General features: G+C 37.7%; 3 protein-coding genes across 3 annotated transcripts; 2 read left to right on the forward strand and 1 right to left on the reverse strand.

Annotated features, from left to right (window-relative positions):
• The first annotated feature begins 6,618 nt into the window (after positions 1-6,618).
• Positions 6,619-7,670, forward strand: LOC123037804. Its single transcript, XM_044460297.1, has 2 exons — positions 6,619-6,778; positions 7,359-7,670. Exons 1-2 carry the CDS (start codon positions 6,662-6,664, stop codon positions 7,623-7,625), a joined length of 384 nt encoding a protein of 127 aa, XP_044316232.1. The 5' UTR covers positions 6,619-6,661; the 3' UTR covers positions 7,626-7,670.
• Positions 7,671-14,707: 7,037 nt separating this feature from the next.
• On the reverse strand, positions 14,708-15,237 carry LOC108041469. Its single transcript, XM_017119406.2, has one exon. It carries the CDS (start codon positions 15,190-15,192, stop codon positions 14,806-14,808), a length of 387 nt encoding a protein of 128 aa, XP_016974895.2. The 5' UTR covers positions 15,193-15,237; the 3' UTR covers positions 14,708-14,805.
• A 370-nt stretch (positions 15,238-15,607) lies between these two features.
• LOC108037434 (glucose-fructose oxidoreductase domain-containing protein 1) lies at positions 15,608-17,053 on the forward strand. Its single transcript, XM_017113990.2, has one exon. The coding sequence runs from the start codon at positions 15,710-15,712 to the stop codon at positions 16,859-16,861; it is 1,152 nt and encodes a 383-aa protein (XP_016969479.1). The 5' UTR covers positions 15,608-15,709; the 3' UTR covers positions 16,862-17,053.
• The last annotated feature ends 105 nt before the right edge of the window (positions 17,054-17,158 follow it).

Genomic DNA, 17,158 nt, shown 5'->3' on the forward strand with positions numbered 1-17,158 from the left:
TGGAAGTACACAGAGAGAAATACACATATGTGTATACTATTTTGTTTAATAAAAGTACTACCTCATCATATTGCTGCCTATACGCATAAAAAGCGAAATAAAGTGTTCTTTGTAATATTTAATGTATGTAATAACTACAAGGGTATATAAACTTCGGTTTGGCAATTGAATGTATTGCTTTCACTTAAATATTTCCCATAAAAATAACATTTTTTAAAGCAACTAGACATTTTTATTTTTTAAAACGAATACTTTATTTCACTTAAATATTTAATTTTCAGAAATTAGCTAATATACAACCATTTTGTTTTATTATGGTGTAAGGAATGTGTTTGGCTGGACATTTTTCTACTTTGAGCCACCGCCTGTGGCGAAAATACTGAATAGGGTCCTGCCCACAAGAACTCCTCCTCATTTTCCTACTCAATTTTTTCCTTTTCTTGGGAGGCAAACAAAGGCACAAAGAAAATGGTGAAAATAATCTTGGGCAACATCTGGAGGAAAAGCGGGGGAAATCAGGAGTCGACTGCTCCCTTTACGATTGAGGGCAAGGTTAAGCATTCGGCAGTAAAATGGCAACTTATTGTTCGAAATTGCCACGAAAACAAAGAAAAGGTGGGTGGAGCTTCATTCCTGAGGTTTTCCTTTGGGAAATTCAGTTAGGCGAGGGACAAAACTGCTGTTTTCAGGAAATATTGAAAATGTTTGACCAATCACATAGATTATTCTGGCTATAACCTGGACAATTAGTTGCCTTGTTGATATCTGTGGCTTGCTCTTGGGTCCGCACTGTCATCTCCAATTCTCCTTTAGTTTTCCTGCTCACCAACAGATCCACTTGACCTGCTCCTGTTTTCAGCATCCTCATGAACTGATGTGGTTGCTGTGGTCATCCTGCCATTTCACTTCCATTCCTGACACTCCACTTCAGTTGGACTCCTTGTAATTGTCCTTGTCTGCGTCAGTGAGTTGCTTCTTTGTGTGGTTTTCTAATAACTGATGGAAATAATTGCCTCATATTATGCATGTGGTTGATACATCAAAGGGAACTATTTAATTTATTTAAACGAAGCTCCAAATTAGGAAATTTAATTTGACCATGGCTAAAGAGGTCATTTTGTGCAATTAGTTGAACATTTTTATTGATTTGATTTTATTGTTTTAATATTATAACCATAACAAGTTTTTATACAATAAATAAAGCCACAAAAGCCATAATTTAATTTATAAATTCACATTTAATTAGCTTTTTATCTTTGCCTGAAAATAGGAGTATAGTTTAACATTTACTGCTTTAATCAACATAAGTGATAAAAAAAACTATTACTCTATATTTATAATATCGTATTTAATTTGCGATTATTTACTCATTTAATTAAAAAAGAATTTTAACATTCTGGATTAATAATACATAATTTTTTATACTTAATCATAAGCTTGAATATTTATTCATACTTACAAATTCCATTTTCTAAAAATAAATGCCAGAGAAGCTAATTTCCCAGGGATGACATTTATTACTTTTTAATGAGCAATTTTCCTCGAAGAAAATGCCCCACGTGGCTGTCATTAAGTTGGCCCCGAAAACCTGGCCCAAGACTCAGTAAAACTTGCAACACTTGCACCAACTTTTCAACAACTTCGAAATGAACTCGATAAAATGGCCAAATCATGGCGGAATTTGAGGACATCCTTGGCACGATTACCACAGCAGTCATAAAGGCAAATGATAGCCAAATAAAAATGGTAAACTACAGTTGCCAACTCATGCAAACGTCTTGTCCTGTCTGCGTTTAAATTACTCCTCCACTTGGGCCTGAGGTCAGCGGTCCTCGGATCGGAGGACTTCCAGGATGAGCAAGTGCCACATGGCCACAGAGTGGGCTCAAAGTCGGGCTGTGGTCGCCCCTCGAGCCACTTGAGCCCCAGACCCAAGACAAACTCAAACTTCGGGAAAACTTCGGTTTGGGCTAACATGTTGCGGCTGGGAAAATGTCGCCAGCAGGAAAAGTTGGCCAAAATGCTTAGTTGCATTTGGCTTAAATGCTGGGCAAAATAATCACACCTAACGAAGATTTAAATACCGTCATCAAAGTTGTCGAATGTTAAGTTTTTAAAGTTAGTATGCTCTTGTAAGTATTTTCATTTACTGATAAAATATATTTATTTTTAAATATATATTTTTTTAAGTCACCTTTAAACCAATTTGTATAAAATAAACACACATCAAAATATGAATCATTAATGAACTTCAATGCAGTAAACAAACTTTAAAAAAGCAAGTGAACTTACTATTCTTCAGTTTAAAAATCAATTTGAAATCAACAGGAAATCCCTTCACAAAAATGTTATTTTGCAATTTTCAATAACTAAAATCCGTTTGGATGAAAATTTTGCCATTGACAAAATCCCTGTGATTTCGGATATTCTACGCTCAACCAAACAAAAAAGTTTTGTCTGTCAATTTTCTATTTTCCTATGAAAATAGAAATTTCATATTTTTTTTATATTTTCCATTTAGATAAAAGTGTTTCCGAATCCTTTGTGCATACTCAAAGCAATCTAAACTAATTTCTTGTATGTTTTTTAAGCTTTTAGTTTCGAGCAGGGATTGACAGAGAGTGGTGCTTAAGATAAGTCGCTAAATAAATCAGTTTATGCAACTACAAATGGAGTTTGTAATGCAAATCCTTACGCCAAGCAAAAAGGATTTTCCTGCAGCATTTCGGGGCGGGCTTATCCTTCACTTTTCTCCCAATTCAAGCATTTCGAAGCGCTAAAGAGACCGTGGGGAGAAATTAAGACAATTGTCGAACCGCTTGAACACTTTGGGCACTTGAAGAGCAGCTTGTTGGCGCAGCCGGAAAAATCTTTTCCCATTTTCCCAGCCAAGACTTTGACATCTCCACTTGCATGCGAAATTGCTTTTTGTTAATTGGCGGATAGACAAACTTAAGTCTTACCAATGAGATTAGCTTAGTTCTGAGTTTTAAGTTGCTTTTTGGGTTGCAGCAACTTTTAAGCCGAACTTTGAGCTTATTGCAGAAGCTTACATTTTTTATACAGCATAAAATGTTCATAAGTTAGTTTGAGAGGGTAGAAATTGTTTGAGAAAAAGCGGTTAGCAAATTTTAGTTGCAAAAGTGTTCAAGTGCGAACTTTAGAAAAACAAAGAAATTATTCTCAAAGAAGTTATGTGTTTCTATAAATTCGCCCCCATTTTTCTAAGTCTGCTTTATATTGTTTTTTAGTTTGAGTAAATGCGAATTGCATTCAGGAATCTTTACAATGCTTTCAAATTGTACTTTACACTTCGCAATTATTGGCATTACAACTTTATTTTACCAATAATTTCTGATCACAGGCATAAGTAAGATTATATTAAAGAATAATGTATATTATTTATATACTTTTAATATATACTATATTATAAAGTATTATATAAAGTATATTATTTATACTTTTTTAAATGTTATAATGTATTTTCCCTTTTTCTGAATAGCAAGACTAATCATCAACATTTAACCATTTATTAATGAATTTAAGCAACAGGTTTTAAAAGTGAGTTTTAATCCAAGGACCTCCTGAACTACCAAAGTCGTTTGTCTCCCTTTTTACCTCTTCTGAAGGATGTAAAAATCTCCGTTTTTTTATCCTTTGAAATCTCGGAGGATATGCCAATATTGCCATAGCAAGAGAAATGCACAGCGAATGGCATCGAGTGACTGAATCCTCTTCAAGCCCGCAGGCTGTCATCGCAACTAATCCAATAAGTTCCACTGGCACTATCCTAATGAGCCATTCTATTTGCTCGAGCCCCAGTTGGGCTTGATCCTCCTCCTGCTAGTTCCTCCAGCTCCGCATCCTGTTGCTGGAGGATAAACTTTGCCACGCCGCCTTCCGACGGAGGCAAAAGTTACATTTAATGAACCATCAGGCCACACCACTCCGGGCATCCTGCAGATCCTGGAAGACGAAGGGGGAAGACAATCCCCAGAAGTTAACTTGCAATTTTGCATGTCGCGCAATTAGGCAAAAGTTAAATTGCTTGTCATAAATGTAAAATTTGCTACACAAAAATTGACTTAAGTGAGTGCAGGAGCTTCAGCTCGAAATAAATTTAAGCGGCTTTTGAATTTAAATTGCACTCATAACCGTCGTAACTCCTTGAGCTGTAAAAAGCGCTGAGCCACGCCCCCGGGCAACCCGCCCATAAAGATTATGAAAAGTCGTAAAAGGCCAAAAATATGAATGCGATAGTCATAGTCTGAGCTGGTTCCCAAAAATGGCTCAAATAAAATAAAACAGCAGACTCATGCAGAAAAGTCAGCGCCGCCAACATTTTGTGACATTTTCCGCTGTCAGCACGCGGAAAATTCTGGAGAGGCGAACGGGGTTTTTGATGGGTGTTACACTCAACGAACAAATATCAGTGCACTCGGAAATCACATACATTTCCTTAAATTTTAATTCTTAAGGCTTATAAATAAGTTCATTAAATTTCAAGATAATATTTGAAAATGAATTTTTTCGGATTCCTTAAATTTACAATTCTTTATAAATCTATTTTTAGAAAAGTTATGTTTTCGAAAAGGACTCCTTCAAAAAAATGGTTTTCTGATTTTGAATTTAGTCTAAGACTTTTTTAAGTGTCCTTGTGGTACTGGTAGTTGCTAAGCTCTGGAGAAAGGCCTAAAATATGCGCCGCTGGCTCAACATTTTGTCATATTTTCCAGCTTAGCCGCTGCAAGAAGCTGGCTTCATTATAGAGCAGCTTGAATCTCTCTGCATAAAGTATGAAATTAAAATGCTGGCAACCAAAAAAAAAACAAGAAGTGACAGCAAAAGTTGGAAAGCGTCGACAAAAGCGGAAAATAGAAACCAGCAGAGAGCAACAATTTTTGTTGACTTGTTGGTGGCTCTGGTTTGGTGTATGTTTTGGTGTGCATTAGAGTTCAGTGGTGAGGGGTAATGGGTGTTTGTGTGTGTGTGTGTGTGTGGGGGGGGGGGGCGGATGCTTAGGTCACACCTGTGTCAGTGTGTTAGTGTTGTGTTAAAGTTGAAACTTAATGTGTACAGCTTGTCCGGGGCATTTTGCAGCCCCAAAGTCATGGTTAGTTGAACTTTTCATTGTTGCCATGAACAGTGGCTTTACTGTGGGAATTGTAGGTCCCAAACTTTTCAAGCAGGTACACAAAGAATATTAAATCATTTAAAAATAAATAGTTTTGTAGACGGAAATGCTCTACAGACTAAATAAACTCAGCATTCCGTGGCAATAACAAATGGGGGGCAGATTTAGTTTCTAATTCAAAATACAAGAATTTAACAATTGGTGGAAGATTTAGTTTCCAATTGAAAATATATACATTTTACCAATTAAATAGTATTGGATACGTTTAAAGTGAATTGAAAACAAATTATCTTTATTAAGTGTATATATTTCCCAAATAAAATACCTCAGGTTTAATGTCTCCAATTGATCAACCAAATTTGAGGATATTGCGAAAGAATGGTTTTTTGGGGAAACCCTTTAGAATTATTATTACCACCAAATCCAATTGTTTTAAGTATTATAGTTTAAATATAAACCAACTTGATCATTGGCTACTTCGTCAAACAATTTTTATTTACAAATTTAAAGGCCCCACCATTAAAGTTTACATCCTTGCATCCATGGTAAATAATTCTTTGTTTTTATACCCCTTTTCTGTGGCCGTAATTTATGTTGACATCTCTGACCTCCGAAATATTCCGGTGTTTTTTCTTGAAGACAAATAAACTTACGCAACGAATATGCAAGCGACACAGACCAGAGGTGGCAATAAAATTCGAGAAGGTAAAAACAATAAGGCGAAACATCAACAAACTCGGTCAGCTCGAATATCGGATGGTTTACAGTCTTTGTTTATTTATGATGGCAACAGGGAACCTACCATTTCGGGACACCACTCAAATTAAAGGACCCACAAAAAATGAGATTTTCGAAACGAAATTCCCGGGCTGGCAGGAAAAGCTTTCACCTGCAATTTACCCGCTTGCACTTGCCATAAAACGAAAATTTCATTAGGCCTACCCAAAAAAAGAGCCTGGAAAATAATAGAGCAAAGAGTCTTTTCCTACGATTAGGGCTCCCGCCCATTTCACATTTTTTGTAGTACTTGTTGGGCGAGTATTTTGCCGTAAATTCCGAACCATTTCCATTTTGCACAAAACGTGACTGAGTTTTCCGAACCCGGCCCCTTTTGGAAAAATCCCCGCCCACTGGCTTCCGTTTTTCCGCAGCCTCCGGCTAGGGGAAACTGTAAATAAATTTTATTTTTCGGTCCGCCAGCAAAGTGCATAGAAAGGTCCGGGTTTGGATTCCCGGATAGAAAAGTGCGGGCCGAACCCTTAAAAACGAAACTTTATCTGCATTTAGTACATAAATAATCGAGGTCCTCGCTGCGAGGATTTTAGGGAGGTGAAAAGGCTTTTAGTTGCACTCGGGATGAGTGGACCTTGCTAATTTGTTTTGGATTGATGGACATGCATTTTGCATGAGTTTGGCAATCCTATTAATCTAAATCCCTCAGCAGGCTTTGGATTTACAGTCCGGTATTTTGACGTGCCTGTAATATAATTCAAGGAGAAGCAGTCTGCAAAATCATCTCAAAATAAAATGAAGCATTTTGTGGATATCCATTTTCTTGAAGATTTCTTGGTTATAGAAAAGCACTACGATGCTCGAAACCAACCTTTGCGCGATTCTATTCCGGTCAGCCTACAGAACATTAAGGTGCGTATAATTATATATTTTTCCATATGAAATTTGTAATTTTTTGAACCCGCCTACACATTAAAAACCATTCAGATGGCAATCAGAAATATTTGTATTAAACAAACGCTTGCTCTAGAAACCTTTGTAATAAAATGCATAAATCATATATACGTGAATATACACATGTAATTAAGTATTCAAATTCCCTTGTCTTTAATTATTTTTTTCACTTAATATGTGCAGTTGCATATGCATTATATTTATTTAATGTGTTTTATTTTTTCCCGGATTTTCCTACTAACTGCAATAATTATAACTTATTAAAATTTCAATTTCTGCGGCTTAAAATAATAATGTTTTTTTCTGGTTAAACAAATGGGTATACACATATATCATTTGTAACTTTTTCATTGCCAAAACAGGAAGCTGAAATGTGGCTTAAAATGATTTTTGTTAGGCAGAACAATTGAGCAAATACTTTAAATATTTAATTTCAGAGCTCTTTAAAAAACTTTCTAACATGTGGTATTCATGGTATTTTGAATGTCGGTTTTTTTTTTAAATTTTGCTTTATTTTTTAACTGTGGCTTTTTTACAGGAGCAAAATAACAGCGGACTGTATGAACCATCTTATAGCTCTGGTTTTCTAGATTTTCCCGATCTGAGTCAACCACTGCCGAATGTTTCCATTCGCGAGCAACTGCGTCTGACGTCAGTGAACCGCAGAAAAGTCCTCGATTGGCAGCGCAATCACCAAAAACGTCTCGAGGAAATTTGGCACTCTCAATCTTCTGGAGATCCAAATAGAGACCTGAGTCTAGTTGAGACTAAGTGTGTTAGTCCTGAAAATATATTTTTCCAGTAGGAAGAGCCACTTTCCAACCCTGAAAACGTTGATTGATGGCCATGAAGGAACCTCCTCCTCCTTTTAATATGTGCACCATTGAACAAAACTAATAAAACATTAGTAAACTCAAAGACATGTTTTTTTGTAGCCACAAATCATAGAAAATATTTTTATCAAGCTAAGTTAATAACAGCAAATGAAATGGAAGCGTAGCGCCCAAAAAATGCTTAAACACATGGAATATTTAAACCCATTTTCATAAATATTATAATTAAAATACAATGGCCAACTTAGTGTTGTCCCGATGCTGACTAATTGTTAACAGGTGAGTGCCAAACGTAATTGCAATTTGCGCAGCGTCATTGGGATAATTAAGTGAGTTTTAACTTGTGCACACACAATATTACCATGTCATATTGGCAAAGGCAATGAAGCACTTTAAATGCAAAACTCACAATTGTTCAGTCGAGCCTGCTGAAATCATTTAACGAGCTTGCCAAATTGCCTTATGGAAAATGTTGGGAAAGCGGGGGGGAAATGCATTTCCACAGTCGAATGTCAGGATGTTCAGCTTGTGTCAGGATACATTGATTTATGTCCAGCAGGAGTCGAGAAAGGGAGAGGAAAACAACATGAATCTTCATTTCTGAATCACATTTTATATGGCAGTCCTGTCTGACATTTAGTCAAGTATATGTGCGTGCAAACACAAACAAGGACTTACAGACGCGGTCGAAATAATAGTAATAATAACACAACCTCTTACTTAAATAAGACTTTAATTTATAACATTTATATTCAAAATGGAATAGAATTCATAGACCAAATTCTTCAAGGTTTATGATTAAAGTTTATTAAATAGCATAAAAATCATTTTGAATAAAATGTACCAACAGTAATTTATATTTTTAAATTAACTTTACAAAATGTTTGTTAATAGTTTGTTTTTTCCTATCCTGTTGACCATATCTGTGTTCGAGTGGATCCTTTCATATACATATGTTTCAATTAGTGCATTGCATTCTGACTCTTCATTCAGCTCCACAAAAGGGATCCCACCTTCAAGCTTAATTAAGGCAAGTGACCAGCTTTATGTTCAGCTTTATTTATATATACACTCGCCTGCAAATGCAAATGCGTGTTTTTGTGTGCAATTGTGGGGTTTGTTCAGGGCAACTTCATTTGCAGGACGAGATCCCTGCTAATGGAATTCCCCCAGACAATCCGGAATTCATTCGACTGCGAAATTTCTTGTTTTGATATGTTTGTGTGTCTCTGTGTAAATGGAATTTTATAGTTGCCAGGAGAAGACACTGTATTTTGGCATAAATATTGGTTTCCGTACACTTCCTCTTCTACTCTCTCTTAATTATTTAATGGATCTGTCTGCAGGAAAATTGTTTTACAAAATGTAATCAAATTTGCCTTGTTGGAGGGGATTTAAATCTTATAGGATTGCCGGGGGTTTTTATTAGAAGTGCATTTTTACAAGAGATAAAAAATAAATACATTATTTCTAACCAAAAAAAGGTTTTGGTACCTCAAAACGGCTGAGAAAAGAGTATTATAATTATATTAAAAATTCCTTATTTACTGAGATACAAAAATACGAATTCAAATGTAATATATTTAATTAAATATTTAAGTTTAATGAATGCTCTTATTTATTACAAGAAAAACCCTTCATAAGAAATAATTTAAGAAAATAATTATAAACTGCTATTCCAGTCAAAAATAGCTTAAAGTCTCGAAGAAATTTCCCTGCAGTTAACTGTTAAGGTAACGTCTTCATAACTTCGTGTTATTTGCTTAATGAAATTCCCCCGTCAGCAGAGTACTGCCTGTGCCCCTCACCACTCACCCCTCGTCCTTATCCTCATCCAAGGCTGAGCTTTAGCTTATTGAAATGCTGAACATCGGGGACCTCGGCCACCCACTCCTTGAAGCCTTTCCACCCACCCAATCCACCCCAGGCCCACTTAAGTCATCCCCTTTTCAGCTACAACAATGCAAATATTATTCCTTGACACCAGCTGTAGAAGAGGCGACTTGCCAGCTGCTGTCACAGGATCCCCTTGGTTATATATATATATGTATATATATATGTATATATCTGGGTTGGTTGAGGGCCCTTTTCCCCCGCCCCCTTGGCATTTCCATTTCGTTGCTAATAACTTGTTGCATAACGTGAAATCCCCAATGTCTGCCATAAAGCACTTAATCAAGTTAATAAAAATTGATGGCTGGAGCGCAAACGATTTGTATTTTTACTGCCGGCAGAATACTTTAGCTAGTCGGGCCCTGTGCAATGTGTCAATTTAAAATAAGTGACGAGTTTATACCATCTTGCTCTTCTAGCAATTTAAGTTAATTTTTTTAATATTATTATCTTTGATTAATGTTGCTGCCCAGCAAGAAGTTCGATGTCTGATCTTCAAAGGTATGTTGACCTGGAAAAGAGTAAAAGAATATGAAATATGGTAATTTTCTTATAGTAAATATCTGTATACTTTTTCCAACAGTTGAATATTTTCGCATAGCTGCGCAGTCACCACAATTTTCAGTTTCAGCTTTGCGGACTCTTTAAGGTTAACTACAGCATGGATTTTCAAATGACCATCATCAGTTTCCTAACTTGGTTCGTTTAGTTCAGTTTGACTATATGAATTTGTAAGATGTCTCATACCCTTTTAAATAAATAGTTTATTAAAGGCATTCGAAACTGCACTGAACTCCCTTAAAATACATTTCTCCAACTTCTTAAACTACTCCATGACAATTTCCCATTGGGCTGATGAATGGCATTGTGATTTTCCTGCCAGAAACGTGACATCCGCGTGACTGCCGCGACATATACTTTCCCCAATTCGTGAGTGATACGTGATTGGAAATAATTTAAGCTGCTGCGATAAACCAATTTGCGCAAATTTAAGATGAAAGAGGCGACAGACGGGCAACAGCCACGGAAACGCACACATAAAATGGAAGCATTTTCACAACTGTCATTGAAATGTCAACATAAATCTACTGACATCCAGAGCCAGGTTCTCGTACACTCTCTCTCGTCCTGCTGCTTTCTCCTTTCTCATTTTCTCCATTTCTCCGCCGCTTTCCCCAGCGACTTTTGCGCGCTGCGTGACGTAAATGCTGATGAATATTTCTCATCTGTTGGCTGTGGTTCTCTGGCTGAAGTGGATGGAGAATGAGCTGGCTGGTTTCCCTGCAGTTTTGTATATGTCCTGGATATCCAAAGTTTGCTTCCAGCTCATCTGCACTTGGAAAAATGTGTTGAAACCTAGAAAAAACTAACATGAAAATGGGTCAAAAATTTGACTAACGCTAAAATGAAAATTTTGAATACAGATTTTTAGAGAATCAAACCACAAGTCTTAGGAGGTATGTCACTTTGAAATCGGATTAAATTTGGTAAAGTTATGAACTCTAGAAGTCCAATTTTAAGTCACCCTTTTGCAAGCCGTCGGAAACTTAGAAATAACTAACATGAAAATGGGTGAAAAATTTGACTAACGCTAAAATGAAAATTTTGAATGCAGATTTTTAGAGAATCAAATCACAAGTCTTAGGAGGTATGTCACTTTGAAATCGGATTAAATTTGGAAAAGTTATGAGCTCCAGAAGTCCAATTATAGGTCACCCTCTTACAACTTGTCGGAAACATAGAAATAACTAACATGAAACTGGGTCAAAAATTTGACTAACGCTAAAATGAAAATTTTGAATGCAGATTTTTAGAGAATCAAACCACAAGTCTTAGGAGGTATGTCACTTTGAAATCGGATTAAATTTGGTAAAGTTAAGAACTCTAGAAGTCCAATTTTAAGTCACCCTTTTGCAAGCCGTCGGAAACTTAGAAATAACTAACATGAAAATGGGTCAAAAATTTGACTAACGCTAAAATGAAAATTTTGAATGCAGATTTTTAGAGAATCAAATCACAAGTCTTAGGAGGTATGTCACTTTGAAATCGGATTAAATTTGGAAAAGTTATGAGCTCCAGAAGTCCAATTATAGGTCACCCTCTTACAACTTGTCGGAAACTTAGAAATAACTAACATGAAAATGGGTCAAAAATTTGACTAACGCTAAAATGAAAATTTTGAATGCAGATTTTTAGAGAATCAAACCACAAGTCTTAGGAGGTATGTCACTTTGAAATCGGATTAAATTTGGAAAAGTTATGAGCTCCAGAAGTCCAATTGTAGGTCACCCTTTTACAACTTGTCGGAAACATAGAAATAACTAACATGAAACTGGGTCAAAAATTTGACTAACGCTAAAATGAAAATTTTGAATGCAGATTTTTAGAGAATCAAACCACAAGTCTTAGGAGGTATGTCACTTTGAAATCGGATTAAATTTGGTAAAGTTAAGAACTCTAGAAGTCCAATTTTAAGTCACCCTTTTGCAAGCCGTCGGAAACTTAGAAATAACTAACATAAAAATGGGTCAAAAATTTGACTAACGCTAAAATGAAAATTTTGAATGCAGATTTTTAGAGAATCAAAACACAAGTCTTAGGAGGTATGTCACTTTGAAATCGGATTAAATTTGGAAAAGTTATGAGCTCCAGAAGTCCAATTGTAGGTCACCCTTTTGCAAGTCGTCGGAAACTTAGAAAAAACTAACATGAAAATGGGTCAAAAATTTGACTAACGCTAAAATGAAAATTTTGAATGCAGATTTTTAGAGAATCAAACCACAAGTCTTAGGAGGTATGTCACTTTGAAATCGGATTAAATTTGGTAAAGTTATGACCTCCAGAAGTCCAATTGTAGGTCACCCTTTTGAAATAAATAAAAATATATAAATTAGTGCAGTTGTTATTTCTTTTTAAATAGTTTAATATAATACATTTAATCGCAAAATACAATTCATACCAAACGGTTGCAAACTAAAACGTCCTAAAAGATGCCTGTCAGAGACATTTTCCATTTTTTTTCTGGGCTTGAAAAAGGCTCAGCATAGGTATATGAAATTTGTACATATTATCTTAACTTTTTTTTGGGCAGTGTAAAAGACGAGCCAAGAAGAGAAAGCGGGCTGCGACTCCCAACAGCGAAATGGGCTTGTCAGTTTTGATGAACTATCTTTGGCTGCTCCGCTGGTCCTGTTTCGCTGCTAATGCTAATGCCTCTGACAGAGATCTATGTGCGGTCTGATTCATTCGAGTCCCAAGCCCCGAGTCCCAGTCTCAGTCTCAGTTCCAGACTCATCCTGTCTTGGTGCTCCAGACCTCAAGATGAGGTCACGTACAACTGCGTCGACGTCCGCTTGTTTGGCTTATTAAATGTTTAGTTGTCCTGCCTCCAATTGCAGACATTTTCGGTCTCGTCCAGACCCTGCATTTAGTATTAATCTGGCTTAAATGTGATTAATGTCTGGTTTGCAGAAAGGTTACTGCTTCCCTCAAGAGTCGTGCGGTCTGGCAAAGTCGGAGATAAACTAATCCGGGATCAGCAAGTGTAATCAATATTGCCATTAACATTCAGAATTCAATTAGGAGCTGTGTCTGTGGAGCTTTTGGTCATTTGGGTGTTGTTTCTGATACATTTTAATTGGGTTAGTGAAAACTAGTTTGCGGCAGCTACTTAAAATCATTTATTCTTATCTTGCTGCTGGAGAAACTTGAAACCAGCGTGTCTTTGCAAAATGAAAATCAATTTAATTAGGTTTTATTTATCCACTTTGGAGATTTTAATGATTGAGTTTGGCTCTTAAGGAATTTGTATGCCAACTTCTGAAAATTGAATTTTGGTTTGGGGCTTGTAAAATCTAGTGTTTATCGTTTGGTTAAATTTTAAACGGATATCTAGCATTAATAGATTTTGTACTGAAAACCCATATTAAATGGTTCTCCCAGGCAACCTATCCCCTATTGTAACTAACCCAATTGCTGTCTCAATATCCAGTTCTTCGCTGCAGGGAGTTTGCCCTCCAATCCCCGACATCCCATTTAAGGGAAACCCCCTTCGATTGCACCTTTGATGGCGCCATAACTTAGTGGCTATATGCCCTGAGGTCACAAAGAGCAACATTCATTAGCTGTTTGCTTGAGCCGCTGGGTTTGCCTTAAAGTTGATTGTTTGCCATCTGCTGCTGTGCACTTTGTGGTTTAATTAAAGCCCAAGAATGGGGCTCACACACATGCATGTGGGATGCGGGGAGTGTGGGGAGATGGCAGACAGGCGGCAGCTGCCTTAAACCAAATTACACTAATTGGGTTACCATATGACAGGGCAATGCTTCGACTGTGACATTTGTTTGCCATGGCTTGCCAATGCTTGCATTATGTCCGCCCACATCCTTCGCCCAGACAAACACAAACACACAACAACCCGCAGAAATGGGTGGTGTTGGTGTACACTCAGCATAAAAATCTAGTTTAAAGTTCTGACGAGGATGGTACTCTTTCTATCTGAACTAAATTGTACATTGTACTTCTGTTTCTACCATTCACAATCCTAAATAAAAAAATTTATTGCATACTTTTAAAAAATCAATCTTGGTTTTTCTATTAAAAATTCTATTGTTAAAAACTACAATTTCTAAAATCAAGTTATTCTAGCTGATGATTTGATAGCTTTTTTAACTTTATACCAAAACTTTGTTTTCAAGTGTACCATAAGCCCGGTCGCCAGTAAGTCCTTCACTCCACTGAGCGTTTGCATTCGCAGTTGCCAGCTTGTAATAAGCTGCAGAATCATTTTCCGCATGCCGGCTGCTTTGACAGCTGCAATACCACACATGGCTCAAAGGACCGAAAAGGGGGTAAAGGCGGGTGAGGCGGGGTGAAAGGGCACAGTGAGATGGATAACTGGTGTAGACCGCACTCGAAATGGAGCCCAACGGAATCCGGCTTAGTTAATTGAGTGGACAGTAGTCAGGTCTTTAAAAGTCATATTACACTTAATTTAGAATGATTTGTTAAGCTGTTATCCTAGATCGGATGTACGCCCATTTTTTAACAATGCCAAAATCATTTTAATAATTCAGTTAAGCCGAAAACATTTACATTTACTTTTAAATTTACAAGATTAAGAGTGCTTAATTTTAATTTGAGATAAAAATATAAATAATCATTTGTTGACTACAAAGTGTAATAATTTGTCTTCTTATAAAAGCGCAACAATTTAATGGGACAAATGTAACTTGAATTTAATCGGCTCAAAAGAATAGCTTATACTTCAACGGCAGGCTCCATGGCCAAGGACCTGCTGTTCCCATTTCCCACGGGGTCCATGATGTCCTCCAACATTCGATCAAGGGATTCGGAACCCAATGAATACTCCTGTTTGCGGGCACTGCGATTGTGCATTGCATCTATATAAACGGGGGAGGACTTCCGCTCACTGCTGAAAATGTGCTGTAGGAGACTGCTGATCTGTTCGGATCCCAGGATCTTCGGTTCCTCCGCGGCTGATACATCTATTGCCGCCGTTTCCCGCTGATTTGACATCCTGGCCGGCGATTCCTTTTCGTTTGCAGTCTTAAAATAACGAATCGCCTGCGAGGTGGCTAAGAATCCAGCTGACAAAGAGGTCAGCCACTGAGCAATCGAAATCATTGAATTTGTGTTCGTCTTTGATTTTGAATCGAAACTGAATTTGGATAGTTCGAACTCGATTTTCGATTGCTTTGTTTTTTATTTTTTTTGTATTCTGAAAGAATATTTTTAGCAGTCATAGTTTTTTAAATTTTTTGCGGGTAAATATTGGCGTTAACCAATACTTACTTTTTTACCAAATGGCTAACTCTTTTTGAGCAATGTTGCCACTCAGTCACATCAATTTATAAAATACCAAGTGAATTAAGTTATATTAATTTTCCTTAACATTATTTCTTACTTTTATGTACGTGATATTTAGTCCAAGTATTTTTGTAAGATATATATACATTATATATATTATGGCTATAAGAACAAGTATACATATCGGTGAATAACTCCCACCTCCAGCCAGCTGTTAACGCCCATAGTTTGATCGATGTGGCAGCCCTGGTCGGCCACCAAATAAAAACATTTTGGCTTAAATTTTAGAAGTTACCATTAATATTATTAATTAATTTGATAAATTCGAAAAGCAATGCCGGGCGTAGGAGTGTTCGGGACCGGAGAGATAGCCAATGTTCTGGTGCCGCTGCTGCGAGAAAAGGGATTCGAAGTGCGGGCCATTTGGGGCAGGACCCTAAAGGAGGCCAAGGAGACGGCGGCCACGCAGAATGTGCAGTTCCATACGAACGTCATCGATGATGTCCTGCTGCGCAAGGACGTGGACCTGGTGTTCATCGTGTGCCAGCCCTTTCTGCACGCGGAGATCTCGGTGAAGGCTCTGGGCATCGGGAAGCATGTGGTGTGCGACAAGCCAGCGGGCTTGCACCAGCAGGACGCCCTCAAAATGGTGCGGGCCTCACAGTATTATCCCACTCTGATTTCCCTGGTCAATCATCCGTTGAGGTTCCTGCCCGCCTTCACCCACATGCGTCGCTGTCTGCAGGAGGAGCTGATCGGCTCCATTGGCGACGTGGTCCTCATGGATGTGCGCGTTCAGATGGGCACTCTCTTCCCGGAGAAATACAACTGGATGTGCGATGCCCAAATGGGCGGAGGTGCCCTGAATCTCGTGGGTTCTGTGGTGGATTTGGTCACCTTCCTGCTGCAACAGCAGGCCATCAGGGTTCATGGAGTCCTGCGATCTTACACCAAAACCACGTCGGCCATCAATGGCATACGACAAATCACGGCTCCCGACTTCTGTAACTTCCAAATGGAACTGTCCACCGGAACTCTGGTGACCGTAGCGCTCCATAGTCACACAGTGCCTGCAAAAGCCTTCTCCCAAGAGGTACTCATTTATGGCAGCAAGGGTCACCTGGTCGTTCGTGGCGGCGATCTGTTTGTCCTCAAGGAGGGACAACCCAAAGAGGAAGCTGTCTATGTGGACGTCCAGGATCTGCACTTCGCCACCAATAACTCTTTGTTGCCACGACCCTATATCAAAGGGCTCTGCAAGATGGTGGGCGCTCTAAAAGAAGCCTTTGGCAGCAAGGAGTCCTCCTGGGTAAAAGCTCCCGTTTCCACAGCGGCCACCTTTGAAGATGGCCTCTATGTCCAGGCTGTGGTGGAGGCCATCCGAAAGTCCAACGAAACCAGGCAGTGGCAAAGGGTTCAACTGTCCACTGATAGCCCGCTGAACCACGATCAAATCATTCGATATGCACGCATGTCCACTATGTAAGGGAATCGGTGTAATGTGCAATATCTCCAAGATTCCAATATATATTTTTATATATTTTTTGTGTTAGTCTTTAAGCATTTAAATGATCGGGGCTTTTAAGCCTGCATCACCTCCATCAATGTAGTTAACTTATTTGTATGGCATCAGCATTTTGAACAAATAAAATTGATTTAATTGTTAGACAAATCTAAAGTAAAAAGTTTATTTGATTAATGCTTTACTTTTATTTACATTTTATCCATTTTTTTACCCTGAACCACCTGCTGTAGTTTTGTACCATCCTTTTAAGCTTATTAT

Source organism: Drosophila rhopaloa, unplaced genomic scaffold, assembly GCF_018152115.1.
Source record: "Drosophila rhopaloa isolate 14029-0021.01 unplaced genomic scaffold, ASM1815211v1 contig_2, whole genome shotgun sequence".
Classification (NCBI taxonomy): domain Eukaryota; kingdom Metazoa; phylum Arthropoda; class Insecta; order Diptera; family Drosophilidae; genus Drosophila; species Drosophila rhopaloa.